The sequence below is a fragment of the Lucilia cuprina genome, chromosome X (assembly GCF_022045245.1).
Source record: "Lucilia cuprina isolate Lc7/37 chromosome X, ASM2204524v1, whole genome shotgun sequence".
Lineage (NCBI taxonomy): Eukaryota > Metazoa > Arthropoda > Insecta > Diptera > Calliphoridae > Lucilia > Lucilia cuprina.
The window spans coordinates 11,930,918-11,958,032 of record NC_060949.1 but is presented as its reverse complement, the minus strand read 5'-3'; the positions used below and the strand labels follow the sequence as shown (position 1 = coordinate 11,958,032).

Below are 27,115 nucleotides of genomic sequence, written 5' to 3'. Positions count from 1 at the left end.
GTTATGTGCGTTTTTTCTGATTTCCGAAAGGGAATTTTGTATGTGTGTTTTTCTAAGAGGGACCTTATGTGGGAGCTATGATCAATTATGGACCGATCAGAAAAACATTTCATAATATTATTTTTCTGTATATGAGCAACACTTGTGCCAAACTTTATATGGATATTTTAATTTAGTAATGAGTTATGTGCGTTTTAGTTATTTTCGGGAGAAGATCTTGTATGGGAGCTATGACCAGTTATAGACCGATGGAAAAAATTTCTTAGTAAAATTTTTTGTATATGATCAATACTTGTACCAAATTTTATATCGATATCTTAATTAAGCAATGATTTGTACGTGTTTAAGTGTTTTTCGGAAGGGGAACTAATATGGGAGCTATGACCAATTATGAACCGATCGGAAAAAGATTTGGTGGTAGTATTCCTTTATGTGAGAACAATGCTTACAACAAATTTTATATGGATATCTTAATTTACTAATGAATTATGTGCGTTTAGGTGATTTTCGGGAGGGGACCTTGTATGGAAGCTATGACCAATTATGGACCGATCCAAATAAACTTTCATGGTTATATTTCTGTATATAAGAACAATACTTGTACCAAATTTTATATGGATACCTTAATTAAGAAATGAGTTATGTGCGTTTTAGTTACTTTCGGGAGGTGACCTTGTATGGGAGCTATGACCAAATATGGACCGATCCAAAAAATCTTTCATTGTAATATTTCTGTATATAAAATTAATACTAGTACCAAATTTTATAACGATATCTTGATTTACTAATGAGTTATGCGGGTTTAACTGATTTTCGGGAGGGGACCTTGTATGGGAGCTATGACCAAATATGGACCGATCCAAAAAATCTTTCATTGTAATATTTCTGTATATAAAAGCAATCTGTATATAAAAGCAATTAATTAAGAAATGAGTTATGTGCGTTTTAGTTACTTTCGGGAGGTGACCTTGTATGGGAGCTATGACCAAATATGGACCAATCCAAAAAATCTTTCATTGTAATATTTCTGTATATAAAATTAATACTAGTACCAAATTTTATAACGATATCTTGATTTACTAATGAGTTATGCGGGTTTAACTGATTTTCGGGAGGGGACCTTGTATGGGAGCTATGACCAAATATGGACCGATCCAAAAAATCTTTCATTGTAATATTTCTGTATATAAAAGCAATACTAGTACCAAATTTTATATCGATATATTGATTTACTAATGAGTTATGCGGGTTTAACTGATTTTCGGGAGGGGACCTTGTATGGGAGCTATGACCAATTATGGACCGATCCAAAAAATCTTTCACTGTAATATTTCTGTATATAAAAGCAATACTAGTACCAAATTTTATATCGATATCTTGATTTACTAATGAGTTATGCGGGTTTAACTGATTTTCGGGAGGGGACCTTGTATGGGAGCTATGACCAATTATGGACCGATCCAAAAAACCTTTCATTGTAATATTTCTGTATATAAAATTAATACTAGTACCAAATTTTATAACGATATCTTGATTTACTAATGAGTTATGCGGGTTTAACTGATTTTCGGGAGGGGACCTTGTATGGGAGCTATGACCAAATATGGACCGATCCAAAAAATCTTTCATTGTAATATTTCTGTATATAAAAGCAATACTAGTACCAAATTTTATATCGATATATTGATTTACTAATGAGTTATGCGGGTTTAACTGATTTTCGGGAGGGGACCTTGTATGGGAGCTATGACCAAATATGGACCGATCCAAAAAAATCTTTCATTGTAATATTTCTGTATATAAAAGCAATACTAGTACCAAATTTTATATCGATATCTTGATTTACTAATGAGTTATGCGGGTTTAACTGATTTTCGGGAGGGGACCTTGTATGGGAGCTATGACCAATTATGGACCGATCCAAAAAACCTTTCATTGTAATATTTCTGTATATAAGAGCAATACTTGTACCAAATTTTATATCGATATCTTAATTTAGTAATGAGTTATGCGCGTTTAAGTGATTTTCGGGAGGGGACCTTGTATGGGGGCTATGACCAAATATTGACCGATCTAACAAATCTTTCATTGTAATATTTCTGTATATAAGAGCAATACTTGTACCAAATTGTATATCGATATCTTGACCTTGTATGGGAGCTATGACCAATTATGGACCCATCCAAAAAATTTTTCCTCTGTATAAATTCTATTGTCTAAAATTTTAATTTCTAAAATTTTGTGAAGATATCGACATTGTGACGGAAGTTATTAACAAAAAACCTATTTTCCGAGAATTTGTACTTTTGTATGGGAGGTATATAAAATTGTGGACCGACTTCAGCAATTTTCGGCAGAGATCAAGAGGTTTTTTTAAATTTTGATTCATAACTTTTCCCGGTGTGAACCGATTTTTCTCATTTTCAATACCAAACAACTTATGAAAATGAAGATTTTGGGTGAATTCGGTTAAATTAAATTGCTTCGTTCTTTTTTTCAGAATTTGATGAAGACCCAGAATATATGTATATACTTTGTTGGGTCTCAGATGAATATTTCTTGGTGTTACACACGGAATGACAAAGTTATATATACCCTCTATCACCACTGATGGTGGTGGAGGGTATAAAAATTAATGTGTCTTTGTTTATATGTTTGTATGTTTGGGCGTTATAGACTACTAAACACGTCTGAACCGATTTTCTTGAAATTTTCCTGTATGTCTGGAATAGGTAATACGCTACTTTTTATTTTGAAATTTCAAGTGGGCTTGAAGCCACGCCCATATTAAGAAAATATAAAACCCGTATATTTGAGATAATATAACAGTTAGAGTCTTCAAATTTTTTTGGAGCCACTTTAGTGCTAATTAGGGATGCCTGATCGGGACTGATTTTAAAAATGCCGGGATTCGGGATTTTTAAATGAATCCCGATATTGGGATCCCGGGATTTTCGGGATTTATAAATCCCAAAAAATAAAAATAAATTTTCAAAAAATCTTATTAATTTACCGACAAAAATAACATTGTATATTTCATATTACAATATGAATATATAAAGTATGTGTTTACTAATACAGAAAGCATTTCCATAAGTATTTTGTGAAATTTTTGGAAATCAAATTAATTCAAAGTACTAAAAATAATAAAATAGTTATTGAAATACAGTGCTTTCTTGATACACCAATCATGTGACCAACCGTCTTGAGCTGAATATCCATCGTAGTTCCAGCATTTGCCAAGCTATCAGCAATATTATTTCCAATAATACACCGTGACCTCTTACCCCAATAAGAGAATTATCATCTCGCCATCTTATTAACATGTTGACTGCCAGTATAGATTCTGATATACCCATATTTGATAGTACCAATGCCTATTTATTGTCCTTTTTATACCCTACACCTCTTTAGTGGGGTTTACCCGAGTAACTCATAATTATGTTTAATAACAAAAAAGCGGCACAACTAAGTTTTTTTACTAGCCTTGAAGACCCTGTTAAATTTAGTGCTTCTTTTGACCAAGCCCCCTTCAAAAAATGACTTTAATGTCCACAATTCGCTTAAAAAGACTAGTGTCGCAGTGAAATTCAGCATAAATACATTTTATGTAACCGTAAATTCATCCTCCAAATTTTATGAGAATCGCCTCAAACGGGGAGCTTGAGGGAAGCCCCAATATAAATCATATTTCAGAAAATTATTTTTTTAACAATAAATTGCTTAAATATATCAAAGGCGAGGTACAAACCAAGTCAAATGCTTTGTTATGAAATCTAAATTACATTTTCCAATAGTACGTACCCTCTTTATTACGAATGTCCAATAATACGAATGGAAAAATTGTTGCATTGTCTACTCTACGAATAATGTCACAATTTTTTATATTTATTACAAGTGTTTTGTGTTTTTAAAAGTCCTATCAACAATTGTTTAGTGTTAATTATTTATTTTCTTGGAATTTCGATGACCCAAGAGAAGAAATTAGCTTCAAAAGCGCTGTTATTGAAAATACCGTAGGAATAAAAGAAACAGTAGTCTGATAGTGTGGGCTTGCTTCACTTGGTAGAATCTCGGTTCTTTAGTAAAATTAGATGCTATAATGAAAAAGGAGGATTATTTGAGCATTTTCAATCCAATATTCCAGATTTTGTGGAAGAATGTGCATATTCAGAGTCAGTGGTTATACTCCAACAGGATGGGGATTCGAAGCATACGCCAAAAATCGTAAAGAATTGGGTTTCAGCGCAGAATCTTCAAACTACGCAATGGTTAACTCATTGCCCGGAAATCAATCCAATTGAAAATTTATGGGCTTTGTTAAAAAAACGTCTTGCGCAATTCGATAATGCACCAAGAAATCTTAAAGATCTTTAGTCGAGAGTACAAACGGAGTGTTATTCCGCACCAGACCAGTCAAAAGTACGCCTAAACGTATAAAAAGTAAAAGCAAAAGGACTTTATACAAAATATTAAAAATCTAAATTTTTTAAAACGCGCAAAAGTAGATACTTCTACTTTATTTATAAAAATGCTTTAATCTTTAGATTAATAGCATTTTTAAGTCTTACTGGCTAAACATGTATCCAGGTCCCCTCGCGAAAATCACTTAAACGCCCATAACTCATTACCTAAATAAGATATTTAAGATTTTTGGCACACTGTAAATTTGTTTAACGATCATCTTACATACCATACAAGTATCATATGTGTGTGAACATTCAAGCTAAAGCATATTTTAGGGCGTAACTAAAATATAAAAGAAATTGGTGTTTGTAACGTTCATTTGCATTTGCAGCAGATTTAAGCTACAGTGAATCAATTAAGTAATTTGCCTATGTAAAATTTTATAAGTTTTAAGAAAAAACTTTATCTGAACAGATATTTATAGCAAAATAAAGCAATTTGTTTGTTGTATTTTTTAAAGAATATTTTATATATTAATTTTCCACCATTAAAAGTAAAATCGTAATATTAATTAACGAGATTTTTCTTAAAATGTGAACGTATTGTTAATTTTCTAGGTCAATAAAGTATTTTGCTTTTTTAGGTTTTTTGTTATTTTTTTAATATTTTATAAAATTTAATATTTTTATTACACCTATATATTAGAATAACATTTTTAGATATTTTAGTAGTGGAACGACCTTTCTTAACCGATTTATTATCCTATATACCTATAAGAATTTATCAATAATTGATTTAACATTAAATCTATCGTTTCTTTGATTAAATTTCAAAAATAATAAGTAATTTTGAATTGGATAAATGATATATTAGATAATCAATGGATTTGGACCTAGAAAAAATGTTTAGTCAGGTATAAATATATATATTATAACAAAAATAATCTAGGTTTTTGGTCATTTTGTATTGATAAACAAAAACTACATTACGGAAACACCATCTATTTGGGGAGTTCTGTGTAAATTTTATTTAGAATTGTAGAATATTGACTGTTATTCAATAAATCTAAATAAGCTAAAATCCTGATTTTCAACCTCATATTTTAAATGCTTTATTTTATGAATAAGATATAGTAGGCATATTAGGATCTGGATAGTTATTCTTGATTTGGGTTCAAAATATTTATAAGTGTATGTATTAGCTGAAAATTATTGCTTTTGTTGTTGTTGTAACAACTCGACTGTGGCCGATAGTTTCCTGGGGAAAAAACTTTCGTTGATACAGCTGTCTCTGGGTTGACAATCTTTGGCCGAGTATGACTCGGGTCGTTCCGGAGCGAAGATCCAATTGTCGTGGGAACGCATTGCTTTTGTTGACCTTTGTGGTATGATAACCACCTATTTTTATTTTATCTAAATTTTTAAAATATCTTTTTAAAATATCTACACGACACTTTACATTGGTTCCATGCATTCTAAGGTCTGTTAAGAGGTCTAAATTTAAACATAGTGTTCCTCCTAGTTCGTATATGGATTTTGGAGAAGCTAAATCAAGAGTCCAATGATTTTCCTTGGATACAAGTTGCCTCCCTTTGGCTGTTCAAGATTTTGAAGCACCAATCAGTGCGTTTTTTTTTAATAATTCTTTGGATCATTTCATCAATTATTCTATTTTATAATTTTTAATGTTATTAAACATCTCATAATTATATTTCATTGTTTTATATTTTTTTAGAAATCAAAACTAATTTTTTATATCGAAATTGTCTCATTATTATCCTTTAAAAATTTTTAAGGCAAATAACATCACATTTTCACACAAAGAGGATATGATTTTTGCAAATTACAATTGAAAAATACTTAACTCTCGTCCTTTTAACAATAAAGGAATAAATTCCAAAAAGTAATTAAAAAATAATTTGAAAAACCCAACGAATTTAACCGGAATTCTCAATATGCAAAATACTTTATTGAAGTGCAAAATGATGGAAAATAATAAAATGCAACAACAAATGCACCAAAATTTGTATTTTAATATTTTTTCTTGGTTTTACCATTTTACACAATCTCTATTTTTAATTGGAAAACATAAATTTACTTTTTACCTGTTTTTTCGAATTTTATGTATGAATAAAAAACAAAATTCTTTTAAAAAAAGGTAGGAAAAAATCTTAGTTGATTCATTGTATTTAAATATTGTAGTTTTTTATTTAAAAACATGAGAAAACTTATTTTAAAATAAATATTTGATCAATTACAAAACTATAAAGGTAGCTGATGGAGGATATTTAAGATTCGGCACAGCCGAATATTGCACTCTCGCTTCTTGTTTTTGTGTATTTCGTTTCTTATGTTTGGATGACTATTGGTTAAATTGCCTTGTGTGTTTTATTTCGTTTAGCGTTGTTGTTATTCCTTTTCTTTTGCTATTGATATAATAATAATAAATAAATATACATTTTATAAAATTAATATATTTTAAATAAACTATGGTGAAGGGTATATAAGATTATGCATAACCGAATATAGCACTCTTACTTGTTTTCTTATAATTTTACATTTAATATCTGCATCTGCATTTAATATCTGCATCATGTGCCACATATTATATATGTGACTCCATCATTTTTTAGCAAGGCCTTATATGGGAGATATGTGATCTTCTTTCCATTAGTCTTGTTCGTTTCAAATTTAATCTCTGTACCCAGGAAAAATTGTATAAGTCTACAACTAATTCTAGAACACATGATTTCTGTAGAGAACGTATAAACAAATATTTCGTTTTTAGCGTTTTTGTTTCAACTTATTAAGATTAGGAGCAATTTTTAGAAACTGTTGAGAAATTTTTACTATTGTACCAATGTTATTTACAAAACTTACATACAAATACAATTTAATATAATTCTTCTGCACCTCAAATCTTTTAAAATATTCTCTGATAGGATATACGTTACAACCTATCAACCTACCATTGAATTAGTAAGCTCTTTAATATCTTGTAGTTCAGTGGAATGCAAAAATATACATTTGAACGCGTTTTCTATTTCGATAAAATTTTTAATTTTTTTCCAATTGATTCCAAGAAGTTGTTTCGGAACTAGTATGCGTTCCATTGAACTATTGTAGTAGAAATGTATAACTAGTTTTAAAGAACTAGTTCCTTAAAAACTATTTAGAAATACATATTTAAGAACCACAACAATATTCTAAAGAACGGGTTCCTGAAGTAATGGCGACACTACTAGTTCCAAGGCTGTTGTTTAAGAATCTGAAGTGGTTCTGTTTTCACTCGCTCTAGAACTAGCAGTTTTTAGAACAAGTTCTATAAGTTTTCCTGGGTAATGGTATTTTTAAACGAGTTTTGATGTTAAGGTCATTTTGTGATTAGGTCTTTCTACGGGGGGTAGGGTCAATTATAGACCGATTCTCATAAAATTTTACAAAAATATTTTGGTTCCGAATTTCATTGCTCTATGAGCTTTTTTCAACCAGTTTATTCGTTATAGTCATTTTCTAAAGAGAAACTTATGTATATGGGGAATAGGGGAAATCGTAGAACGATATTGTCCATTTTCAATACCAAACAATGCCTATTAATGAAAAGTATTTGAGCACAATTTCAGCTTTCTGCTATATTAGAATAGAATGAAATATTATCTGTTTTACCTACCCACTGTATTATCACTATCAAACAAATATACGTAAAGTAAAAAACATCAATAACAAATAAATACATCATTTCACACATAATACATAAGTTGTATTAGCAGCAGAAATAAATATTAACTGTTGTTATCCACTACGAATTGCACTGTTGTACAACCTTAAATCGAATATATAATACGTATAATCAGGGTTCCAAATATTCATTCACTTAACATTCACGCACATGAAAAACGAAAAATTATTTTGTTTTCTTCCATTCGTGTACAAAAACAAACAAAAAAAGTTTGCTTTATTCATTCTTGCATGATACTATTATTGATGTTTTTTTATTTTCGCACAATATTGAGATTATAAGAAAAACTTTTTTCATGCACATGCACATTTTTGAGAAATAAAATTTTTGTAAAAAACTCACAACTGAAAGAGCATAAAGTTTTATTTTGCACTAGCATTCTAAAATGAAATGTAAAATTTGTTTATAGTTCTGTTGATAAATAAATGTAAAATGTCGAGATTGAGAGTGTTCGTGTTTTTGCATGAAAGAATGAAATAAGAATATGTGCAAAGACTGGTTAAACAACAATTTTGTGTTTTTTATGATGCGTTGGATAAATATGAAGGGAAAACAAAAAACATTCTCTTGTTCTCTATCACAGAGCTTAAAAATATATTATGCTCTTGCCTACATACCTACATTCTTACATATATATGTATATATGAATATACGTATGTTTATTTCTGGTTTTTTGTCCGGTACTTGTCGTGCTTATTTTTCTTTTTTCTTGCCAAAATTTTGTTTGTTTACTTTATTTTATGTGAAAAGAATACACAGAAAGATACTTCCAAATAAATTAGAGTAGGGTAAACGAGAATGTTTTGTTGTTATACAAACAAAAATATGTTGATCCACACCGAAATAGTAATGTATTTCTTTATTTCATTTTTTTTTTTTAATTCATTCTTAATCAAGTGCTCACTGAGAACAGACGTGTTTATTATATCAGTTCGCGCTTAATAATCTACTCTGTCTAAGCTTTTATCGTTAATACTCTAGTTAAAATTAACACAGTTACTCAATAAACTTTTCGGCCACTTACATCTTTGTCATGTTTGCATCGTTCGAGTGTAGTCTTTAAAATGGAGGAAATTATTATTCCCTTTTAGACCCTTCTCCAAAAAGGAAAAAATCCAACACACAATATAACTTAAATAATAATATTGATTTTCCTACTATTAAAAACAAACAACTAAATAACAACAACAAAAAACAGTGCCCTATGTTCATAATATTGAAAAGTAAAATCGCTGAAAAACCCATTCAAAACTTCAACATTTTTTTAGTTTCTGAAGCGTATCTCTAGTGAACCTACTTTAAAAACAACCTTTACAAGAGATGGTAATCTTCTCATACTAACAAAAAATGAAGCCCAAGCCAATCGTTTCCTAAAAGCAACTACATTACCTGGTATTTGTGCGATTGAATGTTCATACCACCCGTCCCTTAACATAATAAAAGGATCAAGGAATTGTTGATTGTAAAAAAATAACGAAATTTGTTGATAATAAAGTTATTAATACTCCTCTCCATATTCTACATTTTAATATTTTTGAACTACCCAAAGAAAATAAAAATCGGATTCCTTAACTGCAAAATCGAACCCTACATTTCCAACCCCATTCAATGCAAAATGTGTTTTAAACTAGGCCATACCCAAAAATACTGTAATGGTAATGAAAACTGCGATATCTGTGCCTCTATAATCCACGATCCCGTACCCTGTACGAAAATTCAATGTATAAACTGTAATCACCCCACCGCTCTACAAACAAAAATTGCCCTACAATAAAGAAACGACAAGAAATATTAAAAATTAAATCCGTTAATAATTGTTCATATAAAGAAGCCGCGCTCAAAATTACAGACAAACTAACATATGACATTCCAATTGAAGATCTACAAACAGCAATAGCTGAAAGAAAAAATAAATTAAATAAAACAATAAATAACTCTCCCGCAGTTGCTGTCGCTGCCACCGCCTCAGTCAAGTTAAACACTCAAACAACTAACATAACTGAAAACACTAATGATAATCCAACAACCTCAAACACTAAAGAATCGATACAAAACCTCTCAACATCCATTAATAAACTCTTAAATAAACACCAGATCCAAACATCGAACAAAATCTCTTCAAATATGAGTAAAAATCCTATTAACCCTACTTCTTCCAATTTTGATAACCCCGCTAAAACCTCTTCGAAAATTACTGATCAACTACCTAAAAATAAAGATAAACCCAAACTATCTGAGCAAAATTTAAATCCTAAAAAAATATCTAACAGACGTAATGAAATCGACTCACCAGACCTCAACATGGAGCAATAAAACAATTTATATACTATATTTTCATTACAGTAATACAATTTCATGTCCATAAAAATCTTACAGTGGAATCTTAACGGATTCTTCAACAATTTACACGAACTTCAAATCCTAATCCGAAATAGTACACCAGATATTATTGCGCTCCAAGAAACTCATCATGTTGCTAACAATATAAAATTAAATGGTTATGTAACCCTAACATGAAACTCTGACGTCTCTCGCCGCGGTGGTACTGCTATTTTAATTAAACATTACATTAAACATAACTTAGTATGCTCTTCGAGGAACTATGTTATGGCTAATGTTTTCGTTGGTATTAAATTAAAAATTATATCTATTTATCTCAATCCATCACTCCCTCTTCCCACAATGGAGTTAGAGTCCCTTTTCACTGACTACAACCATAACACTCTAATACTAGGAGATTTTAATGCACATTCCACTTTGTGGGGCTCAGCGATCACTCTATCCAAAGGGGTTATCATCGAAAATATTATCACCCGCTCTAACATGATTTTACTTAACGATGGCTCTCCTACCCACCTCTCAACAAGATCAGCTGATATTGCACCTTTATCTTTTTGGAATACGGATAACCAATTATGTGGTAGCGATCACTATCCTATTCATATAAAAATAAACTTACCTCACTCTAATTGCAATTACATTAATACAAAACAAAAGCGATTTATTACAGATAAAGCAAACTGGCAAAGATTTCAACAACAACTATGCAACATTAATCTACAAACTGATAGTTCTACAAACGTTAACAAAGAAATCGCTAAACTGCAGAAAGTTATAATAAATGCTGCAAATAGCTCAATGCCACACCAGAAAAATAGCAAAAATAGTAAATACACCTATTGGTATAGTCCTGAACTAAATGACTTACGTAATAAAAAAACAAAAACTATTCTATATATTCAAAAATCACCCATCGACGGTAAACAGAATAGCTTACAAAAAAGCTAACATTGTTTTTAAACTAAAAAGTAAAATTGCAAAACGAAATTCCTTTTTTGCCTATACTACTACTATCAACCCTAACACTCCACTTAACAAAGTTTGGAACAATATTCGAAAACTAAATGGTCTTAACAGCTACAAACAAATACACCACATTGAACTTAGTGATCAACCTATATATGATCCATTTGACATTGCCAACTCTTTTGTACATTCTTGGTCTGAACAATCCAATGATATCAATTTTAGTAATCTCTTCATACAGAACAAAAATAACCTAGAATTCCGGATAAACTACAACTTAAACAAAACTACAAAACTATTAGAAGAAGATATCACTCTCTTTGAAATAAAATCTACATTAAATTCTCTCAAAGGTAAAACCCCCGGCTTTGATAGAATTTCATATCCCATGCTGAAAAATCTTCCTAGCAATGTCAATCTTCATCTTCTTAAAATATTTAGCAAAATCATCTCATCCGGTATTATTCCTCAACAATGGAAAACTACTTCTATTATTCCAGTACTCAAACCTAACAAAGACCCCACTTCTATTGATTCATATAGACCAATATCACTAATTAAGTGTACATCTAAACTATTGGAAAAAATAGTTGCCACCAGAATCACATGGTCACTCCTTAAAATGAAACTCCTAAGCGTCCACCAAATGGCTTTTAAACCCAATAAAGGAACTATAGATACATTAACATACCTTGACCACATTGCTGCCTCATCCCTATCACACATAAATCACCTTTCCATTATTTCAATAGACTTCGAAAAAGCCTTCGATCGAGTTGGCATTCACACAATTGTTGTGCCTAACAACTAAAAAATCAAAATATTTTTCCACATACATACGTATTGAATGCAAAAGAATGATGAAACATATTTTGTTTGTGAAAAAATTAAAATGAAAAAAAAAAAAAACAAAAAATGAGAAAACATTTTTTGTTATTTTTTTCATTTTTGTAAAGTTTGCTACTTTACAAAAACCAAAACACGCACATATGAAAATAAGAAACAAACTACAAAAAGTCCGAACACATATTAGAAAAAACAAAAAACAACATTAATGAGTATATACTTTAATGAGAGTGATGAGAAGGCCTCTCAAATTTATACATTTTACATTTTTTACTTCTCAAAATTCATATACGGGAATATGTACCAAAATAAAAAAAAATAAATGTTTACATTTAAGAATGCTTAAAACGAAAACAATTCTTAGCTATTCATTTGCAAAAGTGAGCATACAACAAAAAGTTTTTAAAGTACACTCGTGTCAATTTATCATAAATGTTTAAATTTATGTGTTCATAAAAGAATTTTTGTGAACCCTGCATATAATATAAGCCGAAAACTTGTGAAGAATTTTCGATACTTATTCGCTTTTTTATTAAATTAAATTTATTTTATTTTTGGAAAATATCGAATAATCGATAACTAAATGTTGTAACAAATCTTTGGAAAGATATTTGAAAACATTATTATTGTTATATAACAGATATATTACCGCTTTTATTTTTATCCATGAGATGTATACAAAGTATCAACATGACTTCATTTCTACTGATTTCAATTTATTTAACTGTTATTCATATGATTTTTTACAAATTAAATAAATTGAAATTATTAATAAACATTTAGTTGTAATTCAGTTTTATTATTTGGTTTTGTTTTCATACACTACTCACAGTTTATAGGGTGAATTATGCTCTTCGTGAAACTCATCCATCATCAAGTCATGATAGACTTCATGAATTTGCTGTTGTTGGTGTAAAGGACTGTGTGTGTTGGTTACATTATGATGGTGATGTTGTGGATGTAAAAAGTCCATAATGTGAGAATGTTGCTGCCTATGCTCTCTTTGTGGTGTCCCCGGCATATTATGGAGCTGTTGCAACTCCTGTTTTTGCATTTGATGTTGCATATGTAGTTGTTGATGGTGTTCTTGCTGTTGCAACTGATATAATTGCTCAGCCGAATAATGTTGTTGCATAGAGTGTTGAATAGTCTGATTTTGTAGATGTTGATGATTGTGCACCGCCGAAGAATGTCTATGTTGATGATCCTCGTGCTCGTTTTGCTGATGACTATTTAACATTTGTCCATATGTAGATGATATTGATGCAACGTGATGCTGCTGATGATGATATTGCTCTTCAATTTGTGTGTAGACTTTGTCAGCCGCATCTATTATATCTTTTTCATGTTGCTGGTGGGTATGTTGTACTTGAGAACTTTGTTCCAAATATTTGTTAAAATGTTGATCCTCTTGTTCCTGTTGATTCTCTTGTTCTTGTTGATTTTCTAACTTATTTTGAAGTTTACTCTCATTTTTAAGATGCTCTTCTAAAGGGCTATGTCTGTTTCCTGACTGACTTATTGAAGTAGTGGTGGGATCATTTTTTAAATTATTTTCTTTACAATCACTGTGCTGATCGATATTACCAATATTAATATTTGTGGAAGTTTTTGGATTATTGAAGGGACCAGCCTCCTCTTCCTTGTTGTAGCCTGTGGCATCTGCCGCAGATGCCACAGACACATCAAGACAGCCATTTTTAATGTCTGTTTCTTGAAAACATTTATTTTCGTTGGAAGTCTCTTGGTTAGTTTGTGTAGTTATATTAATGGGCGGTACTGTTGGTGGTAAAGATTTTATTGCACAACCATTAATTTCATCGGCATTATAGTGGCTATATTGTTCATCTTTTGGCGAACTTGAAATACCAATATTTAAAGTGTGCGGGTTTTTTGTACTATTACTAACTAAACATGAATTCATTGCTATGTTCGTTAATTTTAATACATGTTTCTGGTTTTGTTCGATTTCGTTTGGGTTGATTTCACCTTCGTATGGCTGCTTATTTGATTCGTTTGATGAAAAATTTTCATTTATATTCTCCATAGATATTTCGCAGCTTGGATTTGATGATGAGCTATTTTCCGAACAAACACTATTACTTAAATGACTTAAGTCATTTTCATATTCCGATTGATGATGTTCATCTTCATCATTATTGTTATTGAAATGAGGACTTGATGCAATATTTTCATTTGTGTGACATAACGAATGGGTGGTTTGTATATCATGTGAGGTAGATGAGGGTGTAAGCTGAACCGTATGCTCATTTTTACCACCTTCATTACCGCTTGATTTTAATCGCATATCTGTATTGTGCACATCATAGTCAGATTGACTTTCGTTATTAGGATTCACAGTTTTATGAATATCAAAATTATCTTTTACTTCCTTAACCTCTTTATTGACGTACAGTTCATCAGGCTTTTCAAAAACCACATTTTCTAAGCATTCATACGAAGTAGACGTTGCAGCATGTGTACTTTCATTCATGTCCATTAAACTAGGTGGCTTAACACCACTGCCGATACTAGTACTAGAATTGAAAGTGCTGTCATTATTTTTCTGCATATCTTGTTTTGTGCAGATTTCCTCAAAATTTTCGTTGTCGGCATCATTTATATTTTTTTCATTATCAAACATATCATCTTCCTCAAAATCATGTTTTCCCACATTCTTATAGTTTTCATTAGTGATGTCATTTGCTGCTGCATCATACATGGCATCTCTGCCATTGTTGCTATTTTCATCTTTATCTGACCCTGTATAATTCATTGTGTCATTGTATTCTGAGGATGGACTGTGTTTTTTCATTTCTTCGTAGTCAGTTAAATGTTCTCTATCCTCCTGTTTGTTAGATCTTAAATATTTTTTGGAACCAGCTGTTGTTGTACGTGTTTGTAGATCTTCTGTCTTATTGAGTTTAACGTCTAAATTATTGGCTGTACATACTAAATGTTTCTGACTTGACTGTCGTATTGTCTGTCTTAAACGAGTTGAGTTTGACGTATCACCAACAAGACGTTCATCAGAAAATTCCGCGGATTCTAATAGTGATGAATTTGGGCGTCTTCGTTTGCGTTCTCCTAATTTATTTTGCAAATAACGTTTACAATTAGCTCCAGCCATTACACGTTCGTCGCCCATAATTTCGTTATGTTTTCCGTGGTCAGTTTCGCTGGCACAGTTATAAGATTCCTTTAACGATCTTATTAAAAGCGATGTATAGAGTTTCGTTGTGTATGTTAACGTTGTTACAAAGAGTATATCGCAATTTATAAATTTATCAGCATTAATATAAATATTTTCGAACAAAACGTCACTTTTTATTGATTTTGTGGAATAAATTGAATTTTTCGCATGTATTGGGATTACTACTAGCATTATCTATAGGATACATTAACGTACACTAACGGCTGGTCCTTTTTCAATATATACTTTCACTTGCTGACTTATTTTTTCTTTTTTTTGTGAATAAAAGTGTTTATATTTCTAATTCAGTTTGAATAAAATTTATATTCCATGCATTTTCGTGCATTAGATTACAAAATACATTGTTTTCCTTCTTTCAATTGGGTGAGGAATTTCAACCTGCAATCAAATAAAAATAATAATTATTATTTTGTAACGTTAAAAACCATTGTATATTCATATTACATATTACTTTTATAAACCGATATAATTTTACAAAAAAATTTAAACCTCATTTCCAATTGTATTTCAAAAATATATTTATTTCTAAAATCTTAAATTGTTTTTTAAAATGTCAGTTTATTGTTCGAAATGGTTTTTATTTTGAAATTTCAAGTGGGAGACGAGCCACGCCCACATTAAGTCCGTATATTTAAGACAATATATCAGTTAAAGTCCTAAAATTTTGTGGGAGCCACTTAAGTGTTAAATTGAAGATATCGCCACCTCCCCTATTAATTAAAAACAAAAATTCGTTTACCTGGGAAAGTAAAAGAACTAAATTCTTCAAAATTTGCACGAAGAACTTTAATATTAATCTGAATATTTTGAAGGAAAGAGTGATACGAACGTATATTTGAGATACTTTTAGAGCTAGAATCTTTAAATTTTACTTAAAGAACTTTGACATTCACCTTAACATTTAGAGTAAAACGTGCCGACTTTTAACCGTCTTGTCTATACCCGAGCAAAATTACGTACATCAATACCCAACATACCCGGGTATATCATACAATTTATATTACTATTTCATATTTTTATACATTTCTAGTGTATAATTCAGATAATTATCATAACTAATTTAATAAAACGTCTGTATATATAAATTAAATAGTTTTTGATCATAAACTATTGCTTTCCTATTAACAAAAATATCATATGCAAAAAACCTAAAGAAAAACGCATTTATAACGTATGTGAACTAAGAACTAATTGTTTTTTTTTTTAAATATGTTATAATGTAAGTATCTCAGACGGTTTGGTGTTATTGGTTGCCTATTTATTTTTGTTTGTTTATATCATTTTAATTGCAATTAATATGCATAGGTTTTTAATCTAGTATTAATGGTAAATTTTTGTGAGATTGTTTGGCAATTTTGGGAAATATCTGTCACCTTTGGCTTTGGGGATTTTTGTGTTGTTTAAGGATGTTGTTATTGCTCAGTCAACATTGTTGATGTAGATGAATTTCATCATTGACTAAAACAATCACAAAGTAAATTCATATACATCAACAATGTTGACTGAGCAATCACAACATCCTTAAACAACACAACAATCCCCAAAGCCAAAGGTGACAGATATTGAAACTGATATTGTGTGCATGGAGTTTTGTGTTTGAGAGGGGTTTTTCTTGTTATTTATATTTTTGCTCTTATGAACTTGTCTTTAATTTGGTAATTAACTGGTAATTTTGATATTTTATTTCTTTTTTATGATTCGATATTTATTGGGATGGTTGATAACTTTCTTCCAATTATCTTATATTTCTTCAAAAATGTTTAATTGATAGGTGTTGTATATCTTCATGTTTCTGTCTATATGTATTACCAATGTCCTTTATAGTCCGGTTCTGTGAGTTCATTTTTGGGAATGTTAATGACTTCTACATATATACGTTTTTTATAATTTCAATCGTTGGGATGAGGTATCATATATACGTAAATTTCTTTTGGTGAAATATCGTAATCTATTTTTTTTTAAATGTGATCAAAAATGCTGTTCCTTTGACATTATATAAAGTTTTTTTTCTTGCGTTCTTCTAGGAATCCACAAGTCTATATTGGTATTGAAACTGTCTTAAATATGCTCAAACATAAGTATTTATAATAAGTAATTACTGTCGCATATCTCATAAACTGCAGCACCTAGATTTCTCAAATTTATTACGGACGACTTTGACGTATATATGAACAAAATTGATGAACAAAAAAAAGTTACTTTCAATTATATTCAAAGTGGATTCGTTTATTGAATTCATAGTAATCTGTTTTATGTACGGTTTATCATTTTATGCTTTATCATTGGTTTTCGTGACACTACATATTTTCTGTTGTTTTCGAGTTCTATAGAGGAAAATATTTGTTTTTCAACATTGTAAGATATTAAAAAAATATAATTTATTTTTTATGAATACATGTATTAAATATATAAAAATGAAAAACTAAAGCAAAAAGCATCAATAACTGACGGAAATTTATTTTTGTTTTAATCAAAATCATGCACAAACCTGTTTATATTTTGAAATTCGTCAACTGTTCTTTTAAAGGCAATTTAAGTTTTATTTTATCAGTCTTTGGAAATCAAGTCTGATATGTGATGATTATTGTTTAAATTTCTTTAAACTTTGTAAACACACAGAAATTAGGAAAAAATACATAATTTCTTATGGTTTAAATTTATAATTTAAAATATATATAATTACACATAAAATTTTCGAAATTAAAAGAAAATTATGATATTTTTAAAAATATGAATATTTTTAAAATGATTTGCAAAGCATTGCCAGATGCTTAAAAACATCTTTTAAGCATAAAAATAGGGTCAGCTGTAAACTACAGTTATAAAATTTTAAAACCTTCATTTTGGGTAACATCATATTACATTACAGAGAATATTTTGAGTGGGGTAACTCAAGCACCATTGAGTCGGTCTAATGTATATAATGAACACTGTTTTCGTATTTAATGTATGTAATGTATGTAATTTACTTAATTTTAAAAATAATCTATAAGACTCTATCATTTATTTATGCACCCTTAAGAAAACACATGAAAGTTGTTGAAATAATTTCTTGGTTCAAGAAAATAGTATAAAATGCAGTAATACATAAGTTTGAACCAAAAAATATCAAGAAAAAATAAGAAATAACACCTCTTTTTGGAAAAAGAACTATGAAGTCATGTAAAAAATTTTTAAAGACACCATAGTGGGAATCTCCTTTAAAATTGCTATTTCTCATTATGGTATTTTTATAGTCCAATCATCCTTCAATCCAGAATATGGATCATGTTCCAAAGAAGAAAAATAACCTCATGGCATTACGTAGCCGTCACAATGTTCAATGACATTTATAGTATATAAGGGACAAAATCCAGTGTTAGAACGTCTACGTACAGCTATACGGATCATATCAGAATTAAATAAATTTACTTTTTTATCTAAACACAAAATATTTCGATTTCTGCTCAAGGGAACATTTCAAATGTTCTTTGGGCAATTAAATTTTTTCCTTCACAGTCTTTAAAGTACCATATCGCATTTTCTATAACTTTTTTGAGGCACCCAATTATTCATGGAGTGTTCTTTTTTATCGACTTTCTGCTGTCTGGCCTGCAATGCTTTTTTGACTAAAAATTATAATTTTTAATGAGAATGATTTCAGAATTATATAAAAACCATTAAACTTGGTTTGATTTTAAAAATTTCAATGCTTTGTTAATACAGGATTGTTACTTACTTCAAAATTTTTTTCACATTAGTACGTCTTCGCGAACACATGCATTAGTTTCTCCTCGTTATTATACGTCAATTATTAAGAGGACATTTGTTGTCAGATCTATTAGCCTATGGAACTCTATAATACCTTATGCCGACAGAAAATTTGCACATCCTATAAAAAGTTTAAGAACATTGCAATGGCGAATTTCAAAATTTATAACATTTCTTCAATAGGGGGGTTTAAATTAAATTTTTATTTCAGATTTGTTTTGATGTTTTAAAATAAATACACTTTTAAAATATATAGCTTTAATTGTATGCCATATATATTAAACTTGCATACCCTGGGTGCTTCGCTACCCTAACTTAAATAAAATACATACAAAATTTAGTTTACTTTTATAAAAAATTAAAATTGATTAAAATTGAATATTATATTCGCATTCAGTAAGAAGCTTGCATTTTTAGTTTAATTCATTTAGCTTCCACATTATAAAAAATTTCGAAAGTAATATTTGAAGAAAAGTACTGTAAAATACCTCTAATAGATTATCATTTAATCAAAAACTTTATGTTTCTGTGTTTAATATTATATACAATTCGAAAAATATAATTTGATGAATAAAAAAGTACTAACAGTCCCTTTCAGTAGACTCTCATTCACTAAGATCCCTACAATTTAAATTTTATTTTCAAAATTGTAACGCGACCCTAACAAATGCATAGGAGTTCAACCATCTGGCAACTTCATTAGATAAACTTCCTTTTATTCTTTATTATCTTGTTCTTATAATTCTTTGTACTCATAAATACGTTACTGAACAGTTAGTTTTTTTCAATGTTCAATAGCATTTGCAAATAAATATTCTGAATTATTATTAAACATAACAATTGTGGCGACGAGGATCGTGAATAAGAAAAATCCTGATGATTTGTATTATTGATCACACGTACATGAACAGAACAACAACGTCTGACGAGAAAATCGTAAAATTGCTCGCAGATCAACAAACTTCTATAGACAGACAAACGGAATTATTGTTTCAACTAACTCAATTTTGCGTTGCAAAAGGAGCAGGTTCAGCAAATGTCAAAAATGAACCATGTACAATGAAAGCTACTATCATGGAATCATTGGCGAATTTAATGATTAATTTCACATATGAGCCGGAAAGTGGCCTAGTTTTCGAATCGTGGTATAATCGATACAGTCATGTTTTCGAACGGGAGGCTGATACACTTGATGATACATGCAGAGTATCATTACTATGGAGGAAGATGTCAAACCAAGTGCAGGCATTTAAGGTGCCAAAGCGTACATTGATGACATCATGTTAGCCAGCAAAGACTTGTCCGATCATAAAGTAAATCTTCAAAAAGTACTACAGCGGATTGACGAGTTTGGTTTTCGACTCAAATTTGAAAAATGTAAATTTATTAAAAATCAGATTAAATATCTTGGCCAAATATTAGACTCTGTTGGCGTTCGTCCAGATCCGGAAAAAATTAAGGCAATCCAGGACCTTAAAGTACCTGAAAGCATATCGGAGGTAAGATCGCTGTTAGGATCCATTAATCATTATAGTAAATATGTGCCTAATATGAAGAAGTTAAGAAAACCATTGGACGATCTTCTTAAAAAGGACTCCATTTTTAATTGGAAATCAGAATGCCAAAATGCCCTTGACGAATTTAAGAACATTCTGACTTCGGATTAGCTTCTTACGCATTATAATCCAACTTTACCCATACAAATACACAACACTCAGGACTTTGGCCATGCGGATGTCCTCTTAAGGCTCATAAGCTCCCATGAAAAGCCATCAGATGATTACATTACAGCTTCAATAAATCTGGAAAAGGATTTCGAAAACGATCTTAATGAGTCTTTGTCAGTGCTTCCTGTTACCCATAACATGATTGTGAAAAGTACCGAAAAGGACAAAACACTTCAGAGAATACTGCATTACATGAATACTGGCTGGCGCCACAAATCAAATGATTGAGACAGATAACATCTAATGAAAAGTTACCTCTCCACGTTCTAATGGAAGAATTTAATATACTTAATTCATCAGCGAAGGAAACCCTTTCTACACCTCCAACTACTTCTCCTCCAAACAGTGTTCCTAGACGTATCACCGCTCGAAGACAACCAGTATAGACGCAGTCAAGAAGCCCGTCTTCAACTTAAGAAGGGAGATGTTACGGCAACCCTAACAAATACATAGGAGTTTAACCATCTGGCAACTTCATGAGATAAACTTCTTTTTATTCTTTATTATCTCGTTCTTATTATTCTTTGTAGTCATAAATACGTTACTGAACAGTTAGTTTTTCTCAATCTACAATATCATTTGCGAAGTAAATAAATATTCGGAATTATTATTAAACATAACAAATATCTATGTTCAATATCATAAAAATATTAAAATGAACCATCGGAAAAACGAAAAAGTACATAAATCTCTTTCAATAAATTCTCATTTAATATCTGTGTGTGTTCCGGTTAACCATTATAAAAACGTACCATTTGAAAAATAGAAAAGTACCAAAATGTCCCCATTTACAGAATATTATTCAGATCATATATGTTAAAATTAATGTTCCTAGGTTGAATATTTTAGAAAATTAAACAAGTAAGAGTGTTATATTCGGCTATGCCGAATCTTTTATACCCACCATCAAATCACTGATATATAAATGAACATTGATATTTTGAATATTTTATTATTATACATCGATATTAATGAGAACATCAGGGTAACATTTGAAAGAGGTCCATTAATAGGGGTTTTACTATTGACAGTGCTAATTTTTATAGCGAGTAGGGGTATTTATATATACATATATGGACCAATTCTTATAAAAGTCTGTAGGAAGATTTCAGTTCCTTATTTGTTTAAAATTTCATCGATCTACTTGTATTTTGAAGCTATTAAGGAGCATTAAAGTCATAAAATATGGTAGTGAGATTTTAAATCAAAATTGTTTTATGTCGAGTTGCATTGCGGTATTCGTATTTTTCGCGTCATTTTCCTGGGCTATCTTGGTTCCTACAGGTCAGGTTTATATCGAATTTCATCGCTTTACTCGTTTTTTTGATGGGGACATTATATGGCGGTAGGTCAATTAAGGCTCGATCCACATTAAATTAAGTTAAGAGTTTTTGACTGGCAAGGAACTTAATTGAGTCGAATTTTATTACTATATTCGTATTTTTAAGCCAGTAATGGGCCTTAAAGTATTTTTCTGATAGGAACCTTATGTTGGGGTTAGGGTCAATTAAGGCCTGTTCCACATAAAATTTGGTAAAGAGATTTTGGCTTGTGAAAAACTTACTTCTGTGATATTTCATCGCTATACTCGTAATGAGCGTTAAAGAATTTTTATGGGGGGGACCTTATATTTGGGGTAGGGTCAATTATAGACCGATCCACATAAAATTTGGTGGAAAGGTTTTGGTTCCTAAGATACATACTTATGTCAAATTTCTTCGCTATATTCGTATTTTTACGCCAATAATTAACGTTAAAGTTGTTTTCTGAAGGGGGCCTTATATGTGGGTAAGGGTCAATTGTGAACCGATCCACATAAAATTTGGTAAATTTTGACTTGTATAAATCTTACTTCTGTGTAATTTCATTGCTATAATCCTATTTTTAAGCCAGTAATGAGCATTTAAAGAAATTTTAAGGGGAGACTTCTTATGGGGGGTAGGGTCAGCTATGGACCGATCACATAAAATTTGGTGATTGCCTAGTATAAAACTTATTTCTGGGAAATTTGGTAAAGAGATTTTGGCTACTATAAAACTTACTTCTGTTAAATTTCATCGCTTTAGTCGTATTTTTAAGCCAGTAATGAGCGTTATAGTAATTTTATGGAGGGTCTTTATATGAGGGGTAGGGTCAATTATGGATCGATCCACATGAAATTTCATAGAGAGGTTTTGGCTAGTAAAAAACTTATTTATGTTAAATTTAATCGCTACACTTTTTTAAGAGAGTAATGAGCGTTAAAGGCATTTTCTGAAGGGGACGTTATATGGGGGGATAGGGTCAATTATGGACCGATATAAACAAAAATTGGTTAAGAGATATTGACTTGCATGAAAGTTATGTGTGTCGAATTTCATCGCTATTTTCCCATTTGTAAGGCAGTAATCAGCTATTCAGTAATTTTCTAAACGGAACCTTATATGAGGCCAATTATGGTCCTATTGTCCGCAAGAATATATATATATATATATATATATATATATATATATATATATAATATATATAATATATATATATATATTATATATATATATATATATATATATATTATAATATATATATATATATATATATATATATAATATATATATATATATATATATATATATATATATATATATATATATATAATATATATATTCTTGCGGACAATTTATTGAAAATATATATATATTTTCAATAAAGACGATCGGCGAGATCCAAATCATCAATAATTCTATTAGACATGCTTTAAAATCAGCTATTTAAAATCAGCAAAATCGGTCGGTAAATAACGGAGATATGAGCAAAAATCTAAGACAACCTCTGAAAATTTCATTACTTTTTTCCTCGACAAGCTCTCAAAAACGGAAGTTTTGAGACCAATTTCGAAAAAGAATGCAGACATTTTTTTTTTTTTTAAATACAGTTATTATTTCTCTCATATTTAGGACATACATAAATAGTATCATATATGTATAGCAAGGTCAATTTATCCCTCCGCTGACTATTTCCATGTACCTAACTAATCAATTGCAGCTTCAGGTCTAATAAGATTGCTTTCTTATGATATATTACTGTACATAGCTTACTTAAAAAGTACAAATATGTTATTCAGCAATTCATAATATTTCCCAAAATATTCTCATCCAAATAAATATAAGTATATTTAATAGATTTCCGTACATTTCGGTTAACCGTTTTTTTTTTCTTGGTTAACCCACAAACCAGTTTTCTGGGAATAGCCAATTTTGAGTCGTTCGTTTTGTATATTTCCTTCCTTTGTGTGTTTTATTTCGTTTAGCGTTATTGTTGTTCCTTTTGTTTTGATATAATAATATAGCCCGAAAAATTAAAATTTAATATAATGTATGATATCCAGTGGATATGCCTAAAACCTATATGAATTTTCATATTTAATTCATATAAGAGGTCCCCCTAACGAAAGATCGCCCAGTGTTCTCAAAATGTTCAGATATGTGTTAAATTTCCTTGTACAAAATTCTCGAATAGTTAAAAAAAATATTTTTGCATTTACTTTAACAACTTTTAGTTGTGTTTTAAATAAAAAAGCTAAAAATTATTAAAAATGTTTATCCCCAAAAGTGTTGATCATACCCTACAAATCCCCAGATCATCATACCAAATTTTATATCCCCAATTGCTATAATAAATCCCCTATTTGGGCCTAAATCTCTTAATCTGGCAGCACTGTTCATATGAAACTAAATTGGCGTATGGTTTATTGAAAATTTAGTATCATCCAGTGTACACCATATAAAGCCGGCTTTACATGATCACACAAGTAATATGATCTGTCAAAATTTTGTGTAGAAGAGTACGGATGGGATCGTGTAAACGCATTATGTAATAGAACCATCACACATTGAGAGAGAATACGAACGGAAAATTTTACAGTCGTATGGCTCTCTTCATTTTTATACCCTTCACCTTCGTGAGAAGGGTATATATAAGTTTGTCATTCCGTTTGTAATTTCTATAATATAATTTTCCGACCCTACAAAGTATGTATATTCTGGATCCCTATAGATAGCGGAGTCGATTAAGCCATGTCCGTCTGTCTGTCTGTTAAAATCAGTTTTTAGAGGATTCCAGATATCGGCGAGATCCGAATCTTCAATAATTCTATTAGACATGCTTTTGAGAAGATCGCTATTTAAAATCAGCAAAATCGGTCGGTAAATAACGGAGATATGAGCAAAAATCCAAGACAACCTCTGAAAATTTCATTATTTTTTTCTCGACAAGCTCTCAAAAACGGAAGTTTTGAGACCAATTTCAAAAAAGAATGCAGACATTTTTTTTTAAAAATACAGTTATTATTTTTCTCATATTTAGGACATACATAAATAGTATCATATATGTATAGCAAGGTCAATTTATCCCTCCGCTGACTATTTCCATGTACCTAACTAATCAATTGCAGCTTCAGATCTAATAAGATTGCTTTCTTATGATATATTACTGTACATAGCTTACCTAAAAAGTGCAAATATGTTATTCAGCAATTCATAATATTTCCCAAAATATTCTCATCCAAATAAATATAAGTATATTTAATAGATTTCCGTACATTTCGGTTAACCGTTTTTTTTTTTGTTCTTGGTTAACCCACAAACCAGTTTTCTGGGAATAGTCAATTTTGAGTCGTTCGTTTTGTATATTTCCTTCCTTTGTGTGTTTTATTTCGTTTAGCGTTATTGTTGTTCCTTTTGTTTTGATATAATAATAAGTGTGTGAAGTTAGCTACGAAAGTTAGCTACGTTTTTTTTTCAAAAAATGTTAGTTTGGCAAGTTAACATGCATGTTACTCAAATACTGCTAAATTAACAGAATATTGTGAAGTTAGCTACGGAAGTTAGCTACGTTTTCTGTTTTGCAATTTTACTAAGTTAAGTTAACAGAGTAAGAGTAAATTTAACAGAATTAACTTTTAGACAAAAAAATAAAATAAAAATTTCTAAATATTTTATTCTCCATAACCATGGTTCCAAAGACATATTCAAAATTTTTAAATTATGCATAGCATTTTTTTAATGTTAAACATTAACTAATATATAGAGACATTTTTATAACTGAAAAATCGGACAAAATTGGAATGATGCTGTTTATATGACCTGAAAATTGGATAGCTATGCTTTTTTTGAAAATTTTTTAAAAAATGTATAATATTATGTCAACTTGTATGTAGATATATTTTCATATTTGAAAAGTCGGCCAAAAATGGAATGGTGCTGTCTATATGACCTGAAAATTAGATAGCTATGGGTCCAAAGGTCTCAAATCCGTATTTCAAATTTTCGAAATCAGTATAGTTTTTTTCAAAATTTTTTTAAAAATGTCAACTTGTATGTAGATATATTTTCATAACTGAAAAATCGGCCAAAAATGGAATGGTGCTGTCTATATGACCTGAAAATTAGATAGCTATGGGTCCAAAGGTCTCAAATCCGTATTTCAAATTTTCGAAATCAGTATAGCTTTTTTTCAAAATTTTTTTAAAAATGTATAATATTATGTCAACTTGTATGTAGATATATTTTCATAACTGAAAAATCGGCCAAAAATGGAATGGTGCTGTCTATATGACCTGAAAATTAGATAGCTATAGGTCCAAAGGTCTCAAATCCTTATTTCAAATTTTCGAAATCAGTATAGCTTTTTTTTGAAAATTTTTTAAAAAATTTATAATATTATGTCAACATGTATGTAGATATATTTTCATAACTGAAAAGTCGGCCAAAAATGGAATGGTGCTGTCTGTATGACCTGAGAATTAGATAGCTACGGGTCCAAAGGTCTCAAATCCGTATTTAAAATTTTTTAAATCAGTATAGCTTTTTTTTCAAAATTTTTTAAAAAATATTTAATATTATTTCAATTTGTATAAAGATATATTTTCATATTTGAAAAGTCGGTCAAAAATGGAATGGTGCTGTCTATATGACCTGAAAATTAGATAGCTATGGGTCCAAAGGTCTCAAATCCGTATTTCAAATTTTCGAAATCAGTATAGTTTTTTTTCAAATTTTTTTAAAAAATATTTAATATTATGTCAATTTGTATATAGATATATTTTCATATTTAAAAAGTCGGCCAAAAATGGAATGGTGCTGTCTATATG

At 30.0% G+C, this 27,115-nt stretch overlaps 2 protein-coding genes across 2 annotated transcripts in view; one reads left to right on the top strand and one right to left on the bottom strand.

Moving 5' to 3' along the window:
• Nucleotides 1-19,389, bottom strand: part of LOC111683328 — a 97,503-nt gene extending 78,114 nt beyond the window's left edge. Inside the window, exons 1-2 of the mRNA XM_046945440.1 lie at nt 19,230-19,389; nt 13,128-15,889 (exon numbers count right to left, since the gene is read on the bottom strand). Of these exons, the coding sequence (XP_046801396.1) occupies nt 13,128-15,682 (2,555 nt within the window). The 5' untranslated portion in view covers nt 15,683-15,889; nt 19,230-19,389. The remainder of the gene's footprint in view (nt 1-13,127; nt 15,890-19,229) is intronic.
• On the top strand, nt 9,704-12,232 carry LOC124418644. Its single transcript, XM_046945455.1, has 2 exons — nt 9,704-11,065; nt 11,156-12,232. The coding sequence occupies exons 1-2, from the start codon at nt 10,753-10,755 to the stop codon at nt 11,431-11,433; spliced, it is 591 nt and encodes a 196-aa protein (XP_046801411.1). The 5' UTR covers nt 9,704-10,752; the 3' UTR covers nt 11,434-12,232.
• Nucleotides 19,390-27,115: the final 7,726 nt, after the last annotated feature.